General features: G+C 38.4%; 1 protein-coding gene across 1 annotated transcript in view; it reads left to right on the top strand.

The window, feature by feature from the left end:
- Prep (prolyl endopeptidase) overlaps positions 1 to 27069 on the top strand; it is a 110712-nt gene that overhangs the window by 30569 nt on the left and 53074 nt on the right. Inside the window, exons 6-7 of the mRNA XM_047557994.1 lie at positions 530 to 651; positions 16661 to 16766. Of these exons, the coding sequence (XP_047413950.1) occupies positions 530 to 651; positions 16661 to 16766 (228 nt within the window). The remainder of the gene's footprint in view (positions 1 to 529; positions 652 to 16660; positions 16767 to 27069) is intronic.

Here is a 27069-nt window from a genome sequence, read left to right on the forward strand (position 1 = left end):
TTTATTTTTTTCATCAAGTTTTTACAGTTTTCCTCATACAGGTCTTGTACATACTTTGTTAGATAAGACACCTAAGTCTTTCATTTGGTTCTGTACTAATGTAAGTGGTATTGTGTTTGTAATTTCAAATTCTACTGGTATCTAAAAGCAGTTGACTTGTTCATTAATCCTGCAACCAGACACTTAACATTTTAAATGTTTCTAGCATTGTAAAATATAGGTGGAACCGATTTTCTTAAAATTGTCAACTGTGGCCAGGCACAGTGGCACATGCCTGTAATCCCAGTGGCTTGGGAGGCTGAGGCAAGAGGATCGTGAGTTCAGAGCCAGCCTCAGCAAAAGCAAGGTGCTAAGCAATTCAGTGGGAACCTTTCTCTAAATAAAATACAAAATAGGGCTGGGGATGTGGCTCAGTGGTTGAGTGCCCCTGAATTCAATCCCTTGTACCTCTCCACCCTTGTACCTCTCCACCCCTGCCCCCCCCCAAAATTTTGAACTGCACTTCAGTTTACATTTTTTAACCCCTCAGGCACAGAGACATCCACTAATCTCCATCAGAAGCTCTGCTATCATGTCCTGGGAACCGATCAGTCAGAAGACATCTTGTGTGCTGAGTTTCCTGAGGAGCCTAAGTGGATGGGAGGAGCTGAGGTATTGTACAACTGTGAAATTTTGCCCTCAAAATTCATATGTTATGGGTGGATGTATATTCTTGTTATGTGGTGATCTCTGTGGATAGTAAGAGTCCTAAGAGTCAACGTTCTTTTTAAAAAATACTGATATTCAAATTGATTCTTAATAACAAAGGTGATTTCTCAATGTAAAAATCTCAATACTAAAAGTGCACATGGGGAAAATATAAAAGACAATAATATAAAGTAAAACATGAGCATTTCAAAATTCAGAATTATTTTCAGGGGTGAGCAAAGTAACCTAAAATTTTTCTTCGTACACACAAGTGAGAATGTGTATGTGTGTGTGAGAAGTAGAGAGGAGTCTTCCATTTTTACACGATTGTGCTCTGTCCATGCATTTTGTTTACTTGTTTTCACATTAGAATTGGCATCTTTTAGACGTTTTCCCATCTGTAAATATTCCTGCATTCCTTAGGAGTCTTGCCAGTAACAAACCTCTAATGAAGTGGTATGCCTGAAGTGACTGGCCCAGGTTTTATTCTGTAATCTTGAGAGTCAGCAGTGAAGAAACTTGGAGTGCTAGGCGTAAGAATTTGACTCTTGCTAGTTTATGTCTGAGTATTAAGAAATGTTAGATGTTAAAGAGAAAATTTTTGAGTGTTTTAATATGGGTGTGAGGTATATTTTCTCATTCTTATTGGGAATGAGTAATATAATACAAACTTTTTTAGCTCATGGAAATCACTTACCTCTTCTCTGTAAGACAATTAGAACCTTGCTAGGAAAGGAACATTTAAAATTTTGATTAAATAAAATAAAGGCATTGTATTCATCTATAACCAAAAGAAATTTTAATTTTTCTTTTACTTCTGGGTGTTAAAATGGTTTTGATTCATTGAGAGGCAGAATGAGAATTGATGATATTCTATCCATGTGTGTTGATACACTATATACCCAGTTGTCCTTTTCTTTATTTATTTTGTTTTTCTAGACCAAGGGTTAGTCAACTACTGCCCTCAGGCCAAATCTGGCCTGGTGTCTGTTTTTGTAAAGAAAGTTTTATTGGAGCCCAGCCACACTCAGCGGAGTTGGGAATTTGCCACAGAAGTCCTGTGATCCACAGGGAGGAAAATATTTACCATCTGGATCTTCAAGAAAAGGTTTTCCAGATTTTACTGGAATATGTTAAAAATGAATTTGTAGGACTTATATTTTGTTTTCTTAAAATGCACTCCTTTTTTGTGCCTTTTCTTCCATCTGACTCCTCACCAACTTTCCTTGTTGTAGACACTACTATCATTGTTCATACCTGTTCACTTTTAGTGGCTCCTTTGATAATAGGATCTAGTAGATTATTTCTACTAAATTTTCTCCCTCCTCAAGCTTCCCTCATATTTATACTTTCTGCTTAATGCAGGTCATAGATGTTTATTTATAAAAGTAACACACACTTTTACTTTTGAGTGAAAATACAATTAGGGAGATAAGTATGCCACTAAAAAAAATTTTAATGTTAAGTCCCGTATTTTTACCTTTTTACCTTTGAACTGAGTGGCACTCGACCACTGAGCCACATCCCCAGCTTTATTTTGTATTTTATTTAGAGACAGGGTCTCACTGAGTTGCTTAGCACCTCGCTTTTGATGAGCCTGGCTTTGAACTCACGATCCTCCTGCCTCAGCCTCCCAGGCTGCTGGTATTACAGAGGTACACCACCATGCCTGGCTGTTTTTACCTTTTTTGAAAGCAGTGTTACTGGGGAAAACTTAAAATAGTTCATTTTAATAAACAAATTTTATTGCCTCTGGATTCTTCATAAAATCAAAGAGATTTACTTAACTAGTGAAATTTTTGAGCTTCAAAACTAAAAATTTCATTGCAGCAGAACTAATTTAATCAACGTCAAGTTATTTAGTTAATAGAACAATGGAATATTGAAAATAAATGTCAGAATATCGATATATTTTAGCTTATAAGTCTAAAAGAAAGCAAAGACAGTGTACCAGGTACCACTCTAGCTACTCACATCATCTTACTAGCATCTTACTAGCATTGATGTGACTTTTTTTTTAAATTATAGTGAAAATACATAACATAAAATGTATCATTTCAAAATGTACAATTTAGTGGCATTAGAAACATTCTCATTGATTTGTGGTCATCTCCAAAACATTTTCCATCATGAAAAACTGAAACTCTGTACCCATTATGCAAAAATTACTCCCTTCCTTCATCCCCCACTACCTGTCAGCCACCATTCTACCTTCCTGTCTCTTGCATTGGACTGTTTTAGACACCTCTTTATCTTGGCATGACTGGCTTACTTCACTTAGCATAATGACCTCAAGGTTCATGCATGTTGTAGCATGTGTCAGAATTTCCTTCCCTTTTTTTGGGACTGAATAGTAGTATTCCATTGTGTACCATATGTTGTTTATCTTTTCACCCTGGGACACTTGGGTTGCTTCCCTAGTCTTATTGTAAGGCTACTCTAAGCAGCTAGTGTTTACAAATAGGAGATGTGTCATATATGCATGTAATGTATGTATATTCAATTCTCTTAGCCAGACAGTCAAAAAAAAGCAGATTTAAATAATTCAGATGATCCTTCTGCTTTATTCAGTATATATATACACAGTGTAACTTGTCTAATATAATCTGAATCACCACATTGGGAAGGAAGTGATTGCTCCTTGTGTAAACAAGATAAAATACCAACTAAGGCATTAATGTGCAAGTTCATGGCTGTAGTTGCTTGCTGGACATATTAAATCCCAAAGTATCTGTATCTTTAGCTACCATGCACCTTGCTTCACTGGACAGAAGGAAGGAGGACACACAAAAATAGTAATGACTATTTAAAGAGTAGCAGTAAATGAAGGGATACAGCTGTTCTCCCTAGAAGTAATAAATTAAATAAATAAATGGATATACAGAGTGAGACCAAGGAACTTTATCTTGGACCAAGGCCCTCATTAGTGAATTATGTGGAAGAAATCTGTAAGAAAACTAAGGAGCTTAATATTATAGTTTAGATATGAGGTGCCCCCTAAAGCTCATGTGTGCGATAATACAAGAAGGTTCTGAGGGAATGATTAGATTATGAGAGCTTTAACCTTATCAGGATTATACTGATACGCATTAACTGGGTGGTGGCTGTAGACAGGTAGGATTTGGCTGGAGGAAGTAAGTCACTGGGGCATTTATATTTTGTCTCTGGTGAGTAGAGTTCTTTCTGCTTCCTCGTTGCCATTGTGCTAAGCTGGTTTCCTCCACCATGCCCTGCCATGATGTTCTGCCTTACTTCAGGCCCAGAGCTATGCCTCACTATGACCTACTGTAGAAACCAGGAGCCAAAATAAACTTCTTCTGTACTTTGTTCCTGTTGAATCTTTGGTCACAGTGACTATAACACTTAGTAAACACAAACTGGACATGGGCAGACTCCCATTAAGCCATATTCCAACTCTTTAGGGGGGTCTTGCTATGACCATTTCAGTCTACCAGTTTCCAGGGTTGGTGAGACATGTCTGGCATCCTTGGTGACTGAAGCTTCCTGGTCCTGCCATGTATGATCCACTGCTCAAAGTGAACCATCTTGTCACATGGAGGAGCTCTCTATCATTAAAATAAGAGTTCCATAGCTCTGTAAGGGTAAAGGCGTCAGAAACCTCAGGCCTACCCTACATTGATGGCTCAGTTGCAAGTCTTTTACCCAGAAAAGTCTAGATTATGAAAAAACTGCCAAAGTGGGAGTTTTTTAGGCCTTCAAAGAAGTGTGCTAAAACCAGGAGAGTCCAAAAGCCGGTGTGCTATAGGACTGGGTGGGCCAGAAGCACCTGTGGCTGGAATGCACATAAGAAGTCAGACCTGGCCTTTATTTAGTGATCTGCTCTTATGGTAAGGATATGAAGTGTCCCCCAAAAGCTACTGTGTTAATACAGTAGTGTTCAGAGGTAAAGGGTTTGGATTGAGAGCTGTGAACTCATCCATCTGTTCTAGTCTGAATGGACTGAAGGGTGGCAACTGTGGGCAGGTCAAGTGTGGCTGGAGGAGGTGGGTCACTGAGGGCTTGTCCTGGAAGGGTTCACCCTCCTGCAGCCCCTTTCTTTCCCCTGCTCTGCTTCCTTATCCCACTGTGAGACAAGCAGCTTTCCACTGCTGGGCCCTTGTCTTTAATGTGCTGTCTCACCTTGAACCCAGAGCGATGGAGTCACCAGCCATTTATGGACTGAGATCTCAGAGCATGTGAGCCCCAAGCAAACTTTTCCTCCTCTAAGTTGTTCTTGTCATGTATTTTAGTCACAGCAACACAAAGCTCACTAACATACCTGCCAGACCTTAGAGGAATGTGGTAGTCCTCTTTATAACAACCACGCCCAAAGGCACGTGCTGCAGTTATTGCTTTTATTTCTAAAGTATTTGTTTTTAGAAATGTCATGGAACCTAGTATTTTATTAATGTATTTAATAGTATCTGTGTGTGAAGAGCCAGTGTTACAGTGATCGTGGTGTACTGAATCAGAAATCAGGCAGTTTTTATTCTAGTCCCACCTGTGTGTCCTCAAGAGTGTCCCTTCATCTGTCCAAGTCTCTCTTCTTTGGTTCCCTTCAGTACTTTTTCAGCTCTCAAAGTGTGTGGAAGGAGGATTTATCACAACTTCTCATAGACTCCTGAAGCAGGCTTCTGGCTGAGGACATAGCTGCTGGGGGTGAAGTGGGGTGTGAAGAGCTGGCTTTGTGGGTTTGGCGGAGGGACGCTGTGGGGCGGGCAGGAGCTGCACCTGTGTCGGTTTCTCTTGCTGGCTGTCAGCCACAGTCCAAGTTCACTGAGAACTTCCCTTCCTATCTCCTTTTGAGTGAAAGAATTATCAATTCCATTGCAATCCAAAACAAAATCTCACTCTCCAGGTTGCACGCTGCTTCCCTCTCCCAAGCCCAAGTATTTACCCTGTTGTAGTTTCCCCGGAAGGCACCCAGGGGAGGCGGAGTTAGAGAAGGGGATGGGGTCTTTGCTCCTCTGGAGTGGTTTGTTGGTCTGTCTTGGCTGCTTACCATCATGACCTGGCCCATGTGCCAGCTACCCCAATGGCATTCTTGTTCCCTCATGTGGGTCATTCACTCTCAGGCTGACCGTTTGCACCACCCCGTCCTTATCAAAGCTCCTGCTCCTAAAAGTATTTCCTTGAAATTCCCACCTCCCCACTGCTCCCCCTCTGTTCTTCTTCAGCAGGGACCTTTTAAGCTATTTAAGGCCAACTCCTTCCTGGTGCCTCTTGGCTCAAGGGAAGCCCCATCTGTGGGTCACTTTATCCTGTAAGAACAGGCTGTGTTCACCACTGCCTGCTCCATCTGCCAGCTGAGGATCTTGGGACACCTCCTGCCCTCAGTCCCTCTTGAACATGCCAGACTACTGTGCTCAGGAACAAAAACTCCCTTGGGCCCCCCAGTGTATAGCACAAAACAAGATAGTAGGCATTTGACTCAAATGGACAGAAATGTCTGTTATTTAATAGACCATGAGGCTTCAGTTGAAGGACAGGATTGTGGGAGGATAGACGTGGTCATGTTTTAGAAGATTCTGTTGGATAAAAGAAAAAAAAATTCTCTATTTTGATCAATTGTGAGCATTTGGTTGTGGTGGTGGGGAGTTCCAAAGATATCAAACATGTTGAGGCACTGTTCCCAGCAGAGGGTGCTCTAGAATGAAGATTGCGGAAGTGCGTGAAGTCACTTTAGAAAGGAGGAAGGAGAAAATGCCCAGCCTCTGTGTGATTATCTAGCTGACTCCTACATGGTGAACCTGATTCTACTGTACCTAATTTGTAAAAAAGGTTTTTTGGGTTTTTTTAATGTTTTTTAAACAATGTAATCCTAAATCTCAATACTTCTCATATATCACCATGAGCCATTTTGACATGTTCACTTGTGATCCTTAGTAATTAAAAAAAAAACTATATGCATAATTTTATGTATATAATATACATATTACACACACATTAACATGGAAAGTGCATTACCTGATGCTTGACTCACAACTGACAGTGAACATTCACTGCCTTTCTCTCCTGTTCAGGTTCATGTATGTGAAGACCAGCAGGGTCTCATCTTGCAGAACTTCCACAGGAAAGGCCAGGGATGTTCCTAAGGGACTCTGCCTCCTCTGCCCCTAAGTTTTTAAGTATGTTTGACTTGGAGTTGAAATGGTTCAGCAATCTTCTTCCTGGTTGGCGCAGTTCATGCATTTATTCCCCCAGTACCTAGTAAGCTCTTGTCTTGTGTCCACGACCTTAGCACTGCCTTCTGTGGTAACATCCACCATGCCAATTAGAACATGGGAAAATCTCTGCCGACTGCTTGGGGAGGCAGAAAAGCCACATGCCAAACTGGAGACTTATGTGGGGATAAAGCAAGAAGGGTATGCTTCTCTGTAGGCATAAAACAGCTCTTGACAGGAGAGTTGTTTTTGTAGTATGGGTTGGTAGTATGGGTTGAATATTCCTTATCCAAAATACTTGGAACCAGATGACTTTTCAGATTTCCGACTTTTCCATATTTTGTAATATTTGCATATACTTAATGAGACACCTTGAAGGTAGGATCCAAGTCTAAGCAAAAAAAGTATTTATATTTCGTGTACAACTTATATACATAACCTGAAGGTAATTTTATACATTTTTCATGCACCTGCATTTTGGCTATGACTGTCACATGGGGTCACATGTAGAATTTTCCAATCGTGGTGCCATATCAGTGCTCAAAAAGTTTCAGATTTTAAAGCATTTTGGATTTCAGATTTTTGGAGTAGAGTGCTCAACATGTAATAATGTTAGATTTGATGATTAATCTTTTTTCTCACCTGACCCATGTTATTGCTCAGTAAGGGAGAAAAGAAAATAAATAATAGATTATTAAATGACTGTGCTTATCTGCCAGATAAACTACCAGGTAGATTAGAAATGTTAGTAGCTAGATGGTGTCAAGACTTACACTATTTTAATTTGAATGGGTTCTCTTTTCATAGAATTTTCTGTTCTTTTGATGGCATGCAAAGCAGCACCTCATGTGCTATTTGGAATGATTTTTTTCTTTTTCTTTTTCTTTTTCTTTTTTTTTTTTTTTTTTTTTTGTGGTTCTGGGGATTGAACCCAGGACCTTGTGCTTGCTAGGCAAGTGCTGTCCAACTGAGCTATATCCTCAGCCCTGATTTCATTTGTCCCCATTGCTGGAGTGCCAATATGATTTAATGACTGCTTTTTAGAAATGTTAGCTTAATGCATACTCACATGTACGTGTGGATGCTTCTGTGTGTCTCTCTTTTTTTTTTAATTTTTAAATTTTATTTGTTCTAATTAGTTGTGCCTGACAGTAGAATGCATTTATACATTTTGGTAGATCATACATAAATAAAATATAATCTTTCATCTTTCAGATTATACATATTGCAGAATCACATCAGTCATGTACCTGTGCTTCTCTTACTGACACTCTCTTCTTTATTACAAATCCATAAATGAGTTCCATCTATGAAAAGTCATCATTGTAGATTGTTTGACATTTAAAAGTTTTCTGAAAAATTAAGTGTTGGAAACATACTTAATTTTAAAGGATTGTTGTTATGATTCACAATTATTGTGAAAGGAGTCCAAAAGAGTCTATAAAATAAATTTAAGTTTCCTGCTCTGAGAGGAACATGATGAACTCTCAAAGCTATTAAAATTCATTTTTACTTCTTTTGTTACTGTCCGGGACAATTTCAAGTGTCACTGCTTTTTTAGTATACTTTCTAAATATGCAATTAATTCTTTTATTATAACATATAAAAGAAGATGCTTTCCTCAGCCTGAAGTAGTGCATGTAGATTCAAATTACACAAAAACTTTCTTCATCTTCTAAGCAGAAAAATTATACATATCAAAGAAATTTCATGTCCATGAAGATTTATTTATTAACCCAAGACTGCATGGCTCTGGAGTTTAGTACCTCCAGGATAAAATAGTTTTGAGTTTTTCTGTGAAAGTCCACATTTCTTTGTATATATAAATATGAGTTGGCTTCCTGTCATTTTGCAGGACATCTAATTTTATAGATAAGCCATTGGGAGTGAAAAATGTTAAACGCTTTTCTGTTGGATTTCCCTTAACATGAAGGAAGCCTCACTCACTGGGATCGCTGCGAAAGCCCAGCTATTGTATCATGAAATAGTACTGACTGAGAATTCATCAGCTTTAAAAGTTTGATTTTGCTAGTAATCAAAATAATAATAGGTTAATTTTTTAAAGTAACAATCCCATTCTTCAGAGAAATTTCTATTGATTGAGGAGTATTTGTTTCACACTTTTTTCTATAGATTCATACGTACATGATTAACATATACACATATCAATCAAATGACCTGAGATAGAGCTGACGCACTCTTGTAAAAATGGAGAAGTTTGATCAGTACTGATCCAAATAAATCACACTTACATGAGCCATTGACTGAAGACATTAACTGTAAGACCACTTATTTGGGACCAGATTCTCTTGGTTGCTGCTTATTGCTCTAAATTCTGTGGGTTTTCATCTCTTGGGTTTGGAGGAGTTATGTTTCTGGTTATGCTAAGTTGCCTGAATTGTGTGTTTGTTGGACCAGCATGTATGAACCTAACCAAATAAAATATAAAATACATACTCTAATGTTTGATGTTTATCAAAAATTTTCTTAGTAAATATCATGGTCTCAGTGTAACCTGATACTACAGTATGCAAAATTAAAATTTGTTAATTAGTTAATATGGCTTACTTCATTAAAGTATAAAATACAGTGCCCTGCCCTGTTTTTTGGTAAATGTACATGAGTCTGGCAGTGGTCATTGGGTGGCCTCTTCAAAAACAGAAGCCAACGCTTCTGAAGGTTTCTCAGGTTAGTGTACAATATGCCAAGGAGAGAAGCCACAGAGGGTGGAGGGAGTGCTTCTTTCCCATTTCTCTGACCTCCCTGCAGAGCAGTGGTTTTTCAACAGTTTCTCCACAGCTAGACATGAGGGGTTGGGAGTTCACAGCTCGCTGATTCATAGCCCTAAGCCACATTCTTTTGTGTATACCTTATTAGCAGTAGAATCAGTATCTTGGTTCTCCATCTATAGACTCGATTCAGCACTCAGGCTGGGAGATGTGTTCTGCAGGGGCCTGCCCAGGGGACTGGGTGGAACAGCAGTGGCCGTGGCTTTGCTGTTCCACACACTGCGTGTTTACAAGGTGTTATTGATATCTGGCATGCTGTTGTGGGTCAGGTTTCCTGGGAAGCAGATGCAGAAGTCAAACGTTTGTGTGCTATAAGTTTAGTGGGAGTGCTTTCAAAATCTCTGCCTCGGTGGGGAGTGAAGGCCCAGAGGGAGAAGGTGAGCTGTGCCTCAGTCATTACTGAGGCCTTGCCACTTTTTCAGGTAGCTAGGTTAGCCCTTCAGCCTTGCGCTGACCTCTGGGAGGAGAGTCATCTCTCCTGAATTAACCATTTATTGTATGTTTGGTGAACCTGAAAAAGTGTATGACCTTGGGGAAGGTCATGCTCTTCATCTTGAGAATGAGTCCTCCAGAGATTCTCAGCTGAGAGCTGTCTGCTTCAGCACCCAGCAAGGAATGAATGCTTCAGTCCTAGAGGATGGCCAGCCCCACATCTGGTACATATGCTGGTATCTGTCACAGAGATGTGCACCTGAGAATGCATGTGTATAGCTCAAGTATATATTAGACTGCTCTCTGTATTGGATTCCTATACTAGCATAGCAGTGACAAGAATGGAAAATCTCAAGCAACTTCTTTTAGAAGAATTCTCCCTCTCCTTCAGGAGGCAGTGAAGGACCATCCTTCCCAACAACCTTCCCAGATCTTGCTCTTCTTCCCAACCCCCCTCCCTATTAGATGCTCCCCTCCAACACTCCATCTTTGTACTTCTTGCTATTAATGTCCAACAACATGGATTATTCTTTGTCTCTCTTCCACCTTATCCAGAGCTTGTGAAGTCCCTGTCCTATTGATCTGTATATTCCAGCCTAGTTCAGCAGAATATACCAGGTGGACCTCCGTAAATGTTGACTGAATAAACGGCCTCAACCACGACTCCCCTGAATAGTGGTTGGTTGTGTTTGGTGTCACAGAAGAGATGGAAAGTTGGCTGGGACCTAGATTTTTCTATTAAAACTGCCTGCCTTTGGTGACAGTGGCCATGTCCCTTTACCTGGGCTGAGGAATATACTTTATTGTCAAGAAGTTTTTGTCCTTGAACCTCTCTCTAGTAGTTCTCTTTGATGAACTGGGCTGAATCACCCAGAGGATCCATTTTACAACTAGTGATATATCCAGGTAGCATTAACCAAAGTGAGCTGATACGGGGCTTTCCCTTTTCACTCAGGACCCAAATCCTGCTCCAGTCAGAAATTAAGTTTGAGAGAAATCTGCCAAGGAAGAGGAGCCAAGAAAAGAGGGAAGAGCGAGGTACTCCCTAAACCTAAAGAGATGCTCTGCTCCTTCCACCCCAGGGAAAAAGACCTTCTGACAGTCACTAGGGCAGGAGCAAGGAGGGTGGCCTTCATCTTTGTTCTTTTTTCTCTCCTTCAAATGTTTGTCTGGTTCTGAATAATGAAAAAATTAGTTTCAGTGAATTACCAAATGGTTTTTACCTATCTGTAGAATACCATATTCTTTGTAGAGCTAGATTTTTTTCTTTGTCAATACTTTTATCAATACAGATATTAGTATTTTCTTCTTCATTAACATTTTCCAATTATGTTTAGTCAATACTCTAAATATGATCCAAATAACTTCACAGAACTGAATTGTCAAAGTAACCTGTATATTAAAAATTAACAGTAATAAGAATGGTGAAGAGTTTTAGCTTTCATCCCTGTTGATAGTGTTAGGAATGCAAGTAATTGATTTAATATCAGGAAATGTCAATTTTTCATTTTTAGTAGTTCCTAGGATTTTGTTTTTCTTAATGTTTTACTTATGTAAAAAGTAGTTTTTTATGAAATGAAGTGATTTTGAAAATTGGCTTAAAATGATACAAATATAAAGCCGAAGAAAAGTGTAAAAAGTATAGATACAGGAATTACATAGTTTGTAATTGGTCAGGCTAATGTTAATTGCAAAAAGTCAGTGTTTTTGAATCAGATTAATAGCTTCCAGGGAGCAGTTATTCTAGTTGCTGTCATAATGCTTTCAAAAAATAATGTTTTGCAAAGTGGAATTTATGCTGTTTTATGAAGACCCAATGGGCTCTTGGTTTTCTTGCTTTTTTGTTTTCCCTTTATCTGACTTTCAGGGAAGTCACTTTATTCTGTTAAGATTCAAGTCTTCCTCAACAAGATTTTTATCTTCTCCCAAAGATTTACAAAAACCATCTTTTAAATGACCTTGAAATGACCTTGAGTGTGAGACTGTCATTAAGAAAGTGTTATTATTGATTGAATTGGGAAAAGGTGTATTTCTAATCTATATATTTTGGCTCAAACAACTTTGAAATGATTTTGTGATCTGAGACCTTGAGCATTGGAAGGTATTTCCAGTTTAGCAAATTTTCGTGGCTAAGAATCTCTCTGAATTGTGTTGAAGAGAATTATAGGGAAGAAGACTGACTTAGTTGGCATTCTAACAGCAGTGTGCTTTGGAACTTCCTGCCTTAGATTAAATATAAACTGTTACAACTATTGAGTCCAGCCAGAAATGCTGAGAAGAGCTCATTAGATGTGCTGAAGACAGCTGCCGTGGAAGACTTGTGTGGGTCTCGCAGTGATTTTTACTGTTCTTTCTGTTGATTGAATCACTGCAGCTGAATTAGCCATCATTTACAATTGATGTGGCATGACTTTGAGCACTAAGCTCTACAGATTCTGTCTTTATTTAAAGGACAAGAGAACAAAAATATGAAGTTAATGAGGCTGCTTTCGATTTTGTTTAATGAAATTATAATTGAGAGATTGCTAATGGTACTCTTAATACAGGATGGCATAAAAAGGTGGGATTAAAATTTTAAACATATTAGCCATTTATAAGGCTAAAACTTACACATTCTGTTTTTCCTTAAGCTAAAGTTAAAGCATATAAAGTTAAAGCTTAAGGAAAAACAGAATGTATAATTCACAAATCTATCAAAGGAGGAAAAATGTTCATTAAAATGTTTATACTGATACAGGGATGGAGGTAGCTTAGTGGTAGAGTGTGTGCTTAGCAAGTATAAGGGTCTGAGTTCAACCCCCAGCACCAAAAATAAAACAAGAGAGAAAGTTATGCTGATACAGTAAAGACAAAAGAAGAGAAAAGCAGGGTGAATAGAGTACTCAAAATTAAGAGTGTGGAAGTCATTCTGTCAGCAATAACAGTTAAAGAATTAAAAAATACAGATTCTGAGATTGGATTTTAAGAACTAAATCGCAAGAGACAGTCTTAAAACATAGTAACAGGCACCATGGGGGAACTGGTACTGGACTAGCCCTTCTGCCATTTATAGCTAGGAAACTGTACAAGGTAGACAAAGCAACTGTTTTCAGATATTGGTCAACTGGCAACCCAGACCTGATCCATGAGAAAGGAGAGTCCTATAAAGCCCCAGCTTTCTGCCTGAAAGTATTTGTTTGGACGCTAGCATAAGGATGAGGAACTCAAGAGTATTACAGTCTCACTGAACTAGGATCCAAAGAGCCTGAAGCCACTGGAACTTGCAGGGCAGAGTGCCAAAGGAGGGAGCTACCCACTAGGAGTCCCAAAATTGGCTTTGAGATCCCCTTATGTATTTAGCTAATCATGAAGTGATACATGCATTGAATGATCTTCTACAACTCAAGCTAAGAACACAACCTGGGAGTTGAAAATGACAACTACCGAAGGTTTGACAAGGCTGGGAAATACTCACATTCTGATCAGAGTGGAAAGACCTGTGAACACACAGTGTATTTGGCAGAGACTCCAGAGAGGCCATGTCTTAGCAGTAGGTCTATAGACCTTACTCAACAAACCTTGAAAGCAAGCCTTGAATGGATCCAGCTGATTTATTAACAAACTAATTGCCTCAAAATGTTTTAAAGGTAGATTAGGAAAAAAAGAAAATTCAGACATTAGAAATGTCCATAATCTAATTTTAAAAGTTGCCATAAGAAGTAGAAAAATATGGCTAATAACCATGAGAAAAATTGGTCAATAGAAATAGATCCAGAAATGACAGAATTAACATACAGGAACTTTAAAAAAGTTACTGTAAAAATAATTTTTAAATGTTTTTAGAAAATTTTAATGTAATAAGCAAAGAAATAGAAAATGCAAATATGAGTCACATTCTTCTAGAGATAAATTCTGAAATGAAAGATTTTCCACATAAGTTTATTAGTAGTTAGAAACTATAAAAGAAAATATCAGTGAATTTGAAAACAGGACACTTGAAACTAAAATTATATAGAAAAAAAATTAAAACAAATAACATCTCATTGACTTATGGGACAATACCAAGTAGGGATAAAGGGACAGAAGAATATACATGAGAAACACATGGCCTAAACTTACAAAATTGATGAACTGTTCAAACCCACAGATTCAAGGAGCCCAAGAAATCTCAAACAGTCTGTTAAAGCAAAGTTCATTATAATCCGTAGAAAACCACAGATAACAAGAAAATGTTAAGAGTAGTCAGAGAAGAAACAGGGAAACAAGAATAAGAAATGACAGTGACTTCTCATCTGAAACAGTGCACGTCAGGAAACAGTGGAAAGATGCCTTCTTAATGGGGCCTGCCTTGACTGCTGTATTTAAAACTGCAGTCCTGCCCCACACATAGTATCCTTCTTACTAAAATCTGTTCATGTTCTCCATGGCATTTATCACTGCATATTATGGTTTGGATCTGGAATGTCACCCAAAATCTCATTTGTTGATGGTCCCCAAAGTGGCAATATCCAGAGGTATTGCTTTTAGGAAATGATTGGAACATGAGGCTCTAAATTCATCAATAGATTAATCTATTTGATGGATTGGTAATTTCAATGGACTTTGGAGAGATGGGGGAAACTGTAGATAGGTGGAACGTGGCTGGAGAAAGCAGGTCACTAGGGATATGTCCTTAGGGACTGTACCTTGTCCCTTGTCCCTTGCCCCTTTCCACACCCTCTCTCAACTTCCTGGCTGCTGTGAACTGAGCAGCCTTCCTCCTCCACACTCTTCTGCCATGATGCTTCTGCCTTGGAGCAAGCTAATGATAGACAGAAACCTCTAAAGCCATGAGCTGAGATAAACCTTTCCTTTTCTAAGCAGTTTTTCTCAGGTATTTGATATAGCAACAGAAAACTGACTAACACATTGCTATTTCCATATTTATGTTTTTCTCCTTTATTAGATGTAGCCTGGGTTTTCAGAGTTGTTCACTGATGTATCTTTAATGTCAAGAAGCATGTCTTGCACATAATAGGTAGCTAATATCTATTGAGTGAACAAATGAAAGATGAATCTTGGTAAGTATATTAAGACTCTCCAGAGAAGACCCAACAGGGTGTGTGTGTGTGTGTGTGTGTGTGTGTGTGTGTGTATGTAAAGATAGGATTTTAAGGAATCCACTCATGTGATTAGAAGCATGGCAAGTCCTAAGTCTGCAGAGTAGGATGGAGACTCAGGGAAGGGTTTCAATTGAGTCTAAAAGTAGTCTGTGGCTGATTCTCCTCCCCTCTTGCTCAGGGAAGGTATTTGTTCTTTTAAATCCTTCACCTGATTGAAGGAGGCCCACCCACATTGTGGAGTAAAATCTGCTTTACTCTAAGTCCACTCATTTTAATGTAATCTCATCTAAAAAAATATCACAGAAACATCTGAATAATGTCTAACAAAATAACAGCTTTGTGATCTAGTCAAGGTAACATGAAATTAGCCATCATAATAAGGGTGTGGAAAAATGGGAAGTATTATACACTATTGCCACGTAGTAGCAAAAGTTGGTACAACCAATTTGGAGAATAATTTGGCAACGTTTAATAAAATTTGAATGTGTGCATATCCTATCCTGAGCAATGTTACTTCTATTTCTGTGTCTTAGGATGCATTTTAGTTCACAGATAAAGCTTAAGTTTTTTCTAAAGAATTTTTTGTAGGGCTGAGAAGATATCTCAGCTGGTAGAGTGCTTGCCTCCAAAGCACAAGGGCCTGAGTTCGATCCCCAGTACTGCAAGAAAAAAAAAAAAGAAAGAAAAAAAAGAATTTTTTGTAATAGGACAGAAATGCAAACAATTTAAATGCGTTATGGTTGGAAGAAGAATCAACTGGGGTTTAATAGTGTACAGGAGTTAAAAAGAATGAATTCAAATTACATATGCCAACATGGATAGTTGTAAAAGTTTAATGAAAAAATTAGTTGCAAAAGGATATTTTTATAGTTTGATACCACTTTTATATACTCTGACAAATCAATAGTATTGTTTATTGCCTTGGATTTTTATCAAGATTTTTTGCTACCCAAGGTTCTGCTGATTCCATACTAAAAAGGAAGTTCATAGAAACACAGACCTTTCATCTCAGATCTTGTGGTAGAGGTGACTAGAGATGTGCATAACAAGCTGTCCAGTGGAAACTTGCTTATGTGACCAGTGTCACTTCTTGTATCCACACCCACTTCGCTGATTCTTACTCATTTAGAATAATGACTTTTAAAATATGTAACTCATAAACAAACTTCAAAGTCAAGAATGCCAATGTTCCAAAGACAGATTGCACATATTTTCAGTTAACCAATTGATGAGGGATTGAAATAAAAATCACATGGAAGGCATAACATTCAGTTGCACCTACTGCTATTTTTTAAGTACCTCAGATGTTTTCTTAAACTATGATGAAAAGTGAAATAAATTGAAATTTGTACTGTTTTTTTTTTTTTTTTTTTTAAATCAGATTCTAAGTTTGGGGTAAAGACTCTGCATTTGAAGTTAACCTTAGTTTTTTGCTTAACTCTTAACAATCTTCTCACAAAAACTCAGTTCTGATCAGGCCTCTGCACTGTTTTTGTCTCCTTTATAGTTATCTGATGACGGGCGCTATGTCTTGTTATCAATAAGGGAGGGATGTGATCCAGTGAACCGACTCTGGTACTGTGACCTGCAGCAGGAATCCAATGGCATCACTGGTATGTTATTGTTCAGACACAGATCATTATTCCAGGAAGCTCCATTAAAAAGCAATTATTTGAGTCTTCTAATTGATTTTCCAAGAAGTCGTCTTCCCTTCTGCCACATCATCTCAGTTCATATGATTTTCTTTCTCATAAAATGAAGAAAAATAGGATGAAGCATTTTCTCTGTAGATTGAGGTTAACCATCTTTTATGCATTTGAGTGTGAAAATATCCAGATAGAGAGTGTTAGGGAGAAGCTGCCCATTGGTCTATAAAGTGTTATAAGATGTAATGGTGCAAACTGTCACAGGCAAGAGGTTTTTAGAAAAGAGAGATTTGCCAGATTAACAGACAGCTCCTCAGTACTGAGCCACATGCACAATAACAGCCTGAGTTTGCTTCCTGAAGCCTTATATGTTGGAATGGTGAGCTTAAAACAGCCAGTTACACATTCTGGAGATGGTTCATTTTTTAATGTTATCTTCCAACATCTATCATACCAACACTGTCATCAAGTGTGAAAGCTTTTCAACAGCATAATTTATTATGCCACAGATAGACCTTGAAGCTCTATCAGATAGGCTGGCATCTGGATAGGGCTCTGAACTAATTATACCATGTTCTGGTTAACATAAAATAAATATATTTTAGAGATGCTTGATGCAGATTTTCAAAATATACAATACTGAGTGCATTTCTATAATAATTTATTCAACCTCTTTAGTATCTAACCTGCATTATATTATGGTATAAAAATATTTACTTTCAATTAGACTTTACGTCATTTTTAAACTCTGAGAAAATCCACATGCTGGCATTCTTAGATATTACAGAGCACCATTCACACATATAGCTGGATAAAATTAGCAACTTTTTTTCCTGATGTTAAATATATATCTCCATTTAATAAAGCTGTGTAATTTTCTTCTATTTAAAACAAACAAACAAAAAAAAAAAAACAGATAACAGATACACCCATATTGGTCACAAGAAAACTACAACCACGTTAGTGTTCACTGTCTCCTGAGAGGAACAAGTCACCACTAGGTCTACATAGAACTGAGCAAACTCTTAAGATTGAGTGTGAATGAAATAGTGTTGCTGTCCTGCACACAGTTCCTGTGTGATTCTGAGATGGTAGAGAGGACCTAACCTTTCTCCAGTTTATTAAAAATTCCAATTATAGTGTTCTTCCTCAAGAGAGCACTGTTTTCATTTTCTATTTATAACTGCATTATGTCTTAAATTATTAAATAGGCTTATGTTATTAAAAGATGAAAGTTAACGAATTAAAAAATACAAATTGCGTAACTTACTTCAAATAGGGACAAAATTCCATCCATGTATTCATACTTTGAAATACTGTTGCTGTGTGCACTTTAAAAAGAGAGAGCAGTACTTTGAATGAAACGGGTGAATACTAGCTTAACTCAAGGAAACTCTTTTTGTTTTCTCCCCAGTATCCTTATCTTTCTCTTTTATCACCCACTTTTTATTTTATCATGCAGTGTTAGAATTAGAGAAGAGGGTGCAATATACAGAGATTGGAAGTCCAAAAGGAACATGATGTGGAGGTGCACTAGGCCCTCAAAAACAAGATTCTAGGGCTGGGGAGATAGCTCAGTTGGTAGCGTGCTCGCCTCACAAGCACAAGGCCCTGGGTTTGATCCCCAGCACCGCCAAAAAAAAAAAGATTCTAGACAGTGCAGCCATGAAGGAACAAGAAGAACACAAAGGAAAAGCATCTGAGAAACCCTAAGGGGCTCCCCAAAGATACAGAGGAAAAAACAAACTGTGTCTCTTACTGTGTGGTCACAACAAAGGTCACTTCCATGACCCCCAGATCTCCCCACCAACAAGCAAGTGATTCGTTCAGCAGTGGTTACCAGTTGGTGTCCTCCAGTTCCATTCAGTTGTAACACCATCTTCCCGGAGATAGCGTCAGATCCTACAGGTTGAGGAATCAGTCCCGTAAGACTGCCCCTGGGTCCACGTCCAGGACTCTGGATTTCTCACTTACTGGCTACCACTTGGGGTACCTGCTCCCCACTCATCGTGTTCAGTTTTCTATTTCATATTTGCTAGAGTAGCTCACAGAATGGAGAGATTCACTATACTTAAATTTGCTAGTTTATTACAAAGGATATTTTCAAGGAGATAAGCAACTGGATGAAGAGATATATAGAGGAGATCTGGAAGGGTCCTGGTGCAGGAGCTTCTGGGACATGGAGTTGGGCTGTGCTAAAACCTTCTGGCACATTTTTGTTCACCTTCCTGCAAGCCTGCACCTATTCAGTTGTCTGGAAGCCCTTTGGGGGTTTTATGACAATTTCATTGTGTAAGCATGGTTGACGAATGGATAACTGTGTAGAAATGTGATTAGATAAAAGGGGCATGTATCAGAGAAGCAGAGCCAATAGGAGGTGTTTATTAAGAGATTTATTATAAGGAATTGGCTTACCTGATTGTGGGATGCAGTTGGGCAATTCTGAGATCTATAGGGCAGGCCTTCAGGAGGACAGACAGTCTGGTGCTATTGTCCGGAGATGGAATTTCCTCTTCTCTAGGGAAGCCCCAGATCTGTCCTTGAGGCTTTTTCGTTGATTGAGCAGGCCTACCCAGAGTACCAGGGATAATTTTCCTTGCTTAAAATCAACTGATCGTGGATTTAAATCACATCTACAAAATGCCTTCACGGCAACACTTAGGTTAGTATTTGATTGACTAACTGGCAACATTAGCCTAACCAGGTTGATGGCAAGAATGGAGGAAAGAGGGACTGTATAGAGGGAAAAGAGGGGTAAGAAGGGTAGGGGGGAAGGAAAAAATAACAGAATGAATCAAACACCATTACCGTATGTAAATGTGTGATTACACAATGGTATGCCTCTACTTCAGGTACAACCAGAGAAACAAGTTGTACTCCATTTGTTTACAATTAAAAAAAAAAAAAAGAATAGAGGAACTTAGATTACGTAGAGGGAAATGAGAGGTAAGAGTATGAAAGATGGTGGAATGAAGCAGACATCATTACCCTGTGTGCATGTATGATTACACAAATGGTATGAATCTACATCGTGCACAACCACAGAAACGAAAAGATGTACCCCATTTGTGTACAATGAATCAAAATGCAGTCTGTAAAAATAAAAAATAATTAAAAATAAAATAATGAGAGAAAAAAATTAAAAATTTAAAAAAAAAAAAAAACATAGCATACAGATATATAGTGATCATTAAAATTATTTAAATAGTTCCTGTTAATTACAGTTGGTTATCTTGGGACAGTAACTACTACTGGCTTTAGGTCAGATCTGAATTTCAGTCTATGTTCCATCACTCAATAACTGGTGACCTGGAAGTTTGTTTTTCCTGCTCTTAAAATGCCCATGTCTACAAATAAAAGGATCAGTGTCTGCTTCACAGGGAACTGTGAAGAATGCTGGAAATCCATAGGCCCAGAGTGGGCTTCCTGGCCCAGAGTGGGTTCTCAAGTATTTCTTCTTTTTTTCTTTTTCTCTTTTTTTCTTGTCCAAAAGGGGAATTTTGGAAGCACCACACTTTTGTTTTAGATTACATAGGAAAGAAAGTTCAGGGCATCCTTAAAAAAATTATTTTTGTAATCTCAGTTGTCAAAACTGCTATAAATACAGACTCTTGCATTAACTTGTTTTCTACAAAACCAGATTCACAAACAGAAGAGTCTTTAATCAGGGAAAAACAAATACACGCCCCTCCAGTGGGAGACCGCTTGGGAGGGTGTCTCACTGTGCAGTTTGGTACGTGCCCCACTGTGAGAGTGCCCACCTCCCTCTTGCTGTTTGCTTACCTGCTGTCCATTTTTATTGCCCTTTTTAAACCAAGGCAAAGGGAATTAGCCTTGAACTTAAATTCATTAACACAAATGTCAGATGAGTTAGTCAAGAGCAGCTGATGACTGAAAATTAAATCCAGTGTCATGAAACCTCCACTTTTTAGTACAGAAATCTGCACCATTTTTGATAATCCTAGAGTCTTTCTGCTCTGACTTTAATCTCTTTTCCCTTAAAGGCGGGAAAAATTATCAGCATTTTTCACATAGATTTATTCTTTATGAACATGCCACAAAACTGCATAGGTGGTTCTTTCCTAACATTTCTGCACCTTTGTTTCTCAAGAAAACCTTCTGCCTAGGTGCCTGTTGAAATGAGAAGCACAAAATAAGTGTCCAGAAGCAATTTATTGTCATAGAAAAAGCACAGAGAGAACAAAGGTCCATTATTACAGGGATCCATCAAATCTTGGGATCTCATGGAACTAGATTCATTTTGACATGTAAGCTTGAATTGCTGTTCTCTCCCTTGCTGTCCATCCCACGTGCTGCCTCATGAAGTGGGTGGGTCTCCTGTTGTCCTTTGCCTCTCTCGGAAGAACTTCACTTCTGCCATTCACGTGTGCAGTGCTTTACCTGGGGATAATCTGAAAACGTTGCTTGCATAGTTAGGAGCTGCAGCCGCTCCTTTTCCTTGCCTGTTCTGAACAGCCCCTTCCCATGGCCCACCTCATGTGCACCACTCTGGAGAAATGACATTAAGCCTATCATCTGGGCCTTAGAGGTTTATGTAATTTTGAACTTCAAAACAGTTAAGAGCAGGTCCTCCACAAAGAACTTCGCCCTCTCTTCTCCACTGGCTAACATAGAAGCCTGATTGGAGTGGCCTCATTCTACTTTGGGGTGCAAAGTTTCTGCCTCTGAGGTTCCCAGGTGCCCTTGTGCTTTTGGTGGACATCTTTTTCTGTGTTGCCCCTTCCTCTCCTCCACTGCAACTTTCTCTCCATACAAAAAGATTTAGTGTGAGGATCTATAAGCCTCGTGGGCCCAGGGACCAAGTCTGTCTTCTTCTCTGTGGAGACCCCCAGTGCCTAGAACAATGCTGATGGTTTCATGGTCGGTGTGCGCCAGCTTGTCCCTTAGGGATCCTTATGTCCCTTATGATCTTTATGGCTGCTTTATGAACCATCCTCCTCTGTACCCATTAATTTACTTGTGAGCATTTTGAATCCTCACCCTGTGACCTAACTTTTTTTTTTTTTTTTTTTTTTTGTCCTCTCTAAACCCTGAGAGAATGGTGTTGTGTTCCTTTCGGTCCTATATATTGTATGAGCAGATTTTCCACTTTTCTTTTTCTGTTGTTTGTTTAAAATCAAAAGTGAAGAAGTATAAAGGTATAATTAGGGACACCAGGCTAGTGTGATGTTTTATTATTCTGCAGTAAAAAAGACAGCTGAATCTTGACTCTTCTGGTTCTTAATGTGATTGATGCCTGCAGATGAGTGGAAAGTAATCATCCTGAACCTTGCAAGAAAATGATATATCTGTCTTGATTTTCATAGTTACGTTTTTCTCTACTTTTCTAAATTAAACCATGTATTTTGAAAAAAAGTACACACATACTTTGTTTCTTGAGATTGCTATAAGTACTCCTGTTTTGAATATATAAATTTCCTTCATATACTTAAACTAAATTTAGAATGAATTTCCACATATTTTCTACTTTACAGTTAAATATCAGGCCTCAGGGCTATCTCTTATCTCCCAAATATATAGATAGTTTTAAAGTTCACATGAAAACTTAAGTGAATTTATACCTTAAAAATATTAATATATTCATAAGTATATAAGTATATTCAAATCAGGCATACGTTTCTCAATATTTGTATTAGAAAAGTGGAAGTTACCACTAATTCTTTCAAAATTTCAAATTGGTTCCTTTTGTTGTCTTTAATTATAGACAACTATGGGCAAGGTTTAGTCTAAGATCTAGAACTGTGTTTTATCTTGTTAGGGAGTAGACATGTTTGGGTGCCCCCCTCTGTACCAGTGCCCTGTTGGGCACCAGAGGTGATGGCAGCCGTGGACCCTGCCCTTCCAGTGCTCCCGCCCTCTGGACAGGAGCATGGAGTTTGTCAGTGGAGGGGTGGGGGGTCGTCAGAGGTGCTGTGACCCTATGTGCAGCCCCAGGCTCAGAGGCAGGACATCTCTTAAGCTCCCTCTCTCTCCTCTGTGTTTCCTTTCTTGTATTTTTTCCTTTTCTCTTTGCTTCTTTCCTTTTTCTGCAGTTACTTTTTTCAGTTACTTTATTCCCCACTTCATAGGATAATCAGCATCAAAAGAGAAGCTGACCATTTGTCCCTGTGTTGAATTGATTTAAAATTATGACAGAGGTTTTGAATAGAATTCTTAAGAGGCAATTGTTAGGTGAGGAGAACTGAGTAAGTCTGAGGTCCTTCTTGCTATTAATGCAGCACACTTTTTCAACAGGCCTGAAATGGTCTCTGTGCCGGTCACAGCATTTATGAAGTGACTGGGGAGGAAAGCGGGGTGCTGCTGCTTCCTGGTTTCTACAAGAAAAATCAGTACACCCTGCACTTCGCCCAGACTTTCACTAACGTGTCTCTCTGGCTTTTCCTTTTTTGTTGCACATTTGATCACTTCATATTGATTGGTACTTTACATGTCTTTATTTTAATCCTTTCATGTTAATAAAGAAAACGAACTCTGTCCTGCACAAATTAATCTACACTACATGGTAACATAACCATAAAAGAAAACTCCATGTTTGCCATCACTGGCTAGTACAAGGGAGCCCAGCTCTTGTTTTTAGGTATTGGACATGATATTGACTCTGCAGTTCATGCCCCATGGGGTGGGCACCCTTTGGGAGTAGAATGGGAAAGGGGAGAGACACCTTCAAGAAATTGTAAGCAAATGAGCTGTTTAAAGCTTAGTAAGTCATCTGAATGTTAAAAGCCAAGCCAACAGGGGAGAAGGACTCCTGTGAGAAGTCAGGGAGCTGGTAGAAAATGTCACCTCTTTCAGAGTGAGAATGCAGAAAAGAAAGAATTGGAATGCCAAAAGACGGCATGAAAATAAGAAGTAGAATTTGAAATTTGATGTTAAAGACAAAATACTAATGATAGCATTAGTACTTTTTTTTTTTTGCAGGGGTCAGGTACCAGGGATTGAACTCAGAGGCACTTGGCCACTAGCCACATCCCCAGGTCTATTTTTTATTTTATTTACTTAGCGTCTCATTTTGGCTGAGCCTGGTTTTGAACTCTTGAACCTACTCCCACAGTCTCCCGAGCCACTGGGATTGCAAGCATATGCCACTGCACCTGGCAACATTAGTACTTAATTTTTAAAATTCGTGATCATAAATACTTCTTCTTGGAAAATGCTCAGATGCCATAGGCGATGAAAATTAGATTTTCAAAGTGCACTGTTAGCAAATCCTTCTGTTCAGAGCCATCACATTCCATCTATTTCTGTCACTTGAAAAACACTGGGGTTATCTGGAATAATGGTAGGTATTTGCATGGAGCATTCCCTGTGTGCCAGGTTCTGAGCTTCGGGGGTAGATAATTCATTCAGTCTCAGCATCCTGTAAGGAGCACAAGTTCCTCTCCCCAGGAAACCAAGCTGTGAGCCCAACTAGCTTTCCTGGTACCACTTAAAGATTCGGATCCAGGCCAGTATGACTCCCCAGCCTGTGTTCTAGCCATGTGTCAGAGCAGGACAAAGGAGGACCTTCAAGCCAGAGGACAGCAGCCTCTTAACCACACCTTGTGTTTGTTATTGTGATGTGTCAAGCCTGTATAGTTGTAAAGTATAAAAAGCACTTTAGTTCCTATTATTAGATAACTTGCTCATTTTCTATGAAAAGTAGCTTAATATCCTTGATGATTTTCAAAGAAAGAAATGAAAATATGTCTTTGCTCTAGGAAAAGCATAAGAGGATTTATTTTAAGCTAACCACACAGTAAACAAATCAGTCCCCACCAAGAAGCAGCTTTATAAAAAGCAAGTTTAACTTTAATGTGGAGAGGTTCAGAAACTTAATTCTTTTGACTTTGAATAATGTCACTTACAGACAAAACAACATCAGAGAAAGGGGGCAAAAAGGGAAAGGGTTAGCGTTAAGCCTTGTCTCTCTTTTCAAAGCAATTTTCCTGTTTTCTATTTAAATCAACATGGTTCTCCCTTGTGTGTAGCAAAAATGAATGTGTTCCATTGTCCCACTGAGATACCTTTTCTCATCAATTATTTCTTTATCAAAACCCAGAGCCAGGATTTTGAAGAGCAAAAGGATTTCATGAGCTTTTGTTTAAAACTTCCTGCCCTGTGAGGCCCTACTTTTTGGACTATATTTCAAATTTTATGGCTTGCTTCTTCTGAATGAGCTTTTGACTCACTGTATTTATAACTGAGATTACTACTTCAGAATTTGATAACAGAAAATGACCAGAGTGAAGTCTTGATGTTCATTGGAACTCGATTACTTAAATACCTGTGCCACATCTTGGGGCATCTGTATATTCAGCAGCCCTGAATGATATTTCTGCTGCATTTTGCCTCTGATGCTTACTAGTGACTTTGGCTGGGCAAGAATCAATACAGACTGCAAGACCATTTTAGGCAGATACCGTTAAATGTTTAGTAAGTGAAATGCAGGTTTCCCATCAAGAAATGCTTTATGTCAGGGAAATATTTCAGGAATCTGACATTTCACTGAACTAAGATTTTGTGTCTACAAATGTCATGGTTCAGAAAATTATGTTTCATCATTTTTATTATAACAAATGAACCTTTCTGATTATCTTAAAATTTTGCATTGCTGGATCCTGTTTTACTTACGTTGCTATTCTTTTAAGGTATGGAGTTTATTGTTAAAGCATTGTTCTGTGTGAACTAAGATTCAGTTTACCCTTGATTGGATCAACTGAGTAGTCTTTTGAGGTTAGTAGTTTGTCACTGAAAACAATACATTTGTAATTCACATGCAGAGTTTAAGCTTTTATGAAAATTAATTTTAAAGACTGTTTCTGGGAGTGGGGCAGGTGATATATTCTGAATAACCTCCCAATGGAAACAATTGAAATGATGTAAAATGTCTATAAAATATGTTTCTAAATACATTGCTACTTTGGCACAAAATAAAGGAAATCATAGAGACCGAAACCAGAATGAAAGCAGGAAATTTAGGATGGAAGCTGGATTGTCCCAGTGGTTCTGCCGGGACCAGCTGGAAGAGAGATCAGATCCATGTTTCTCCATGGTTGAGATTCTAATGAGAGGTGCCCTCAGCATAAAGGGGGTTGATAAATAAACCTACAGTGGCAGGGCTGGAGGGTACAGTGTATACTAAGGAAGCTTGCCTGTCTTTACCTTGGCACTAAGGACGGTTGAGGGAAGACAGGACGTGAATTTTCCTCCTAAACCATGAGAGCAGCTGACCGTCACTTGTGCAGGTTGACTTGGTTGTGCCTATGTGGTCCAGAAGTCTTCAAGCCAAGAATTTAACTTGAAGTGCTCCCAGGTTGGCTGTATTCCAAGAAGCAGCAGAAGCAAATACAGATCTTCTCTGGAAGAGTGCCACTTCAGCCCAGGCCTCCAAGAATTCCCACAGATAAAGTTTCAAGGGAAATCAACAGTCCATAGTCAAAACTCTAAATCAGACAAAAAAATTCACCACAAGAGGTAGAGCCACCAGGAGCACCAGACTGGAACTATCAGATTTCTAGTATAAAATAAATGTTTAGCATACTTTAAAAAAAAATAAACAGTATAATGCTGCTATGAAATAAACAAACAAAAAGCTTGCAATCATAACAAGAAACAAGATATGAAGAATGACCAGACAGATTTGGAAAAGGACTAAATAGAACTTCTAGAAACAGTAACATTAAAAATTCAGTTATAAGTTAAAGAGCAGATTAGACACAGCTAAAGAGAGATTTAGTGAAAGAGAATGTAAATATTAAAAAATACCTAGGATGCAGCCCACTAAGTCTGAAAAAACATGCATTATTAGACATGAAGAACAAACTCTTTCTAGACATGATAAACTACAAATTGGGACCAACCATTGTGCAGAGGACAATTAGAAAAAAAACAAACAAAAAAACAAAAAAGGTCTGTTTGAACACTTCACAAAGCCAAAGAGAAAGTGATTAATAACTGGACTCAGGTTTACCATGAGAGTGATGTAGCTATCTTAATGTCAAAGCAGAAAGCTTCACTAGAGATAAAACATGATAATCATAATCATAAAAGATTCAATTCAGTTTTATTTTAAGTATTTCTGTGTATATCTAGCAGCATAATTTCAAATTGTAGGGAGCAGAAATGAACAGACATACAAATATAAGAAGACAAACCCACAATTGCAGAGAGGCATTTTCTTTCTTTTTTCTTTTTATTAGAGCTTTATAACTATACATAGTAGTTGGGTTCATCCTGACAAACTCGTACCTACAAGGAAATAGATTTTAGT

The sequence above is a fragment of the Sciurus carolinensis genome, chromosome 7 (assembly GCF_902686445.1).
Source record: "Sciurus carolinensis chromosome 7, mSciCar1.2, whole genome shotgun sequence".
Classification (NCBI taxonomy): domain Eukaryota; kingdom Metazoa; phylum Chordata; class Mammalia; order Rodentia; family Sciuridae; genus Sciurus; species Sciurus carolinensis.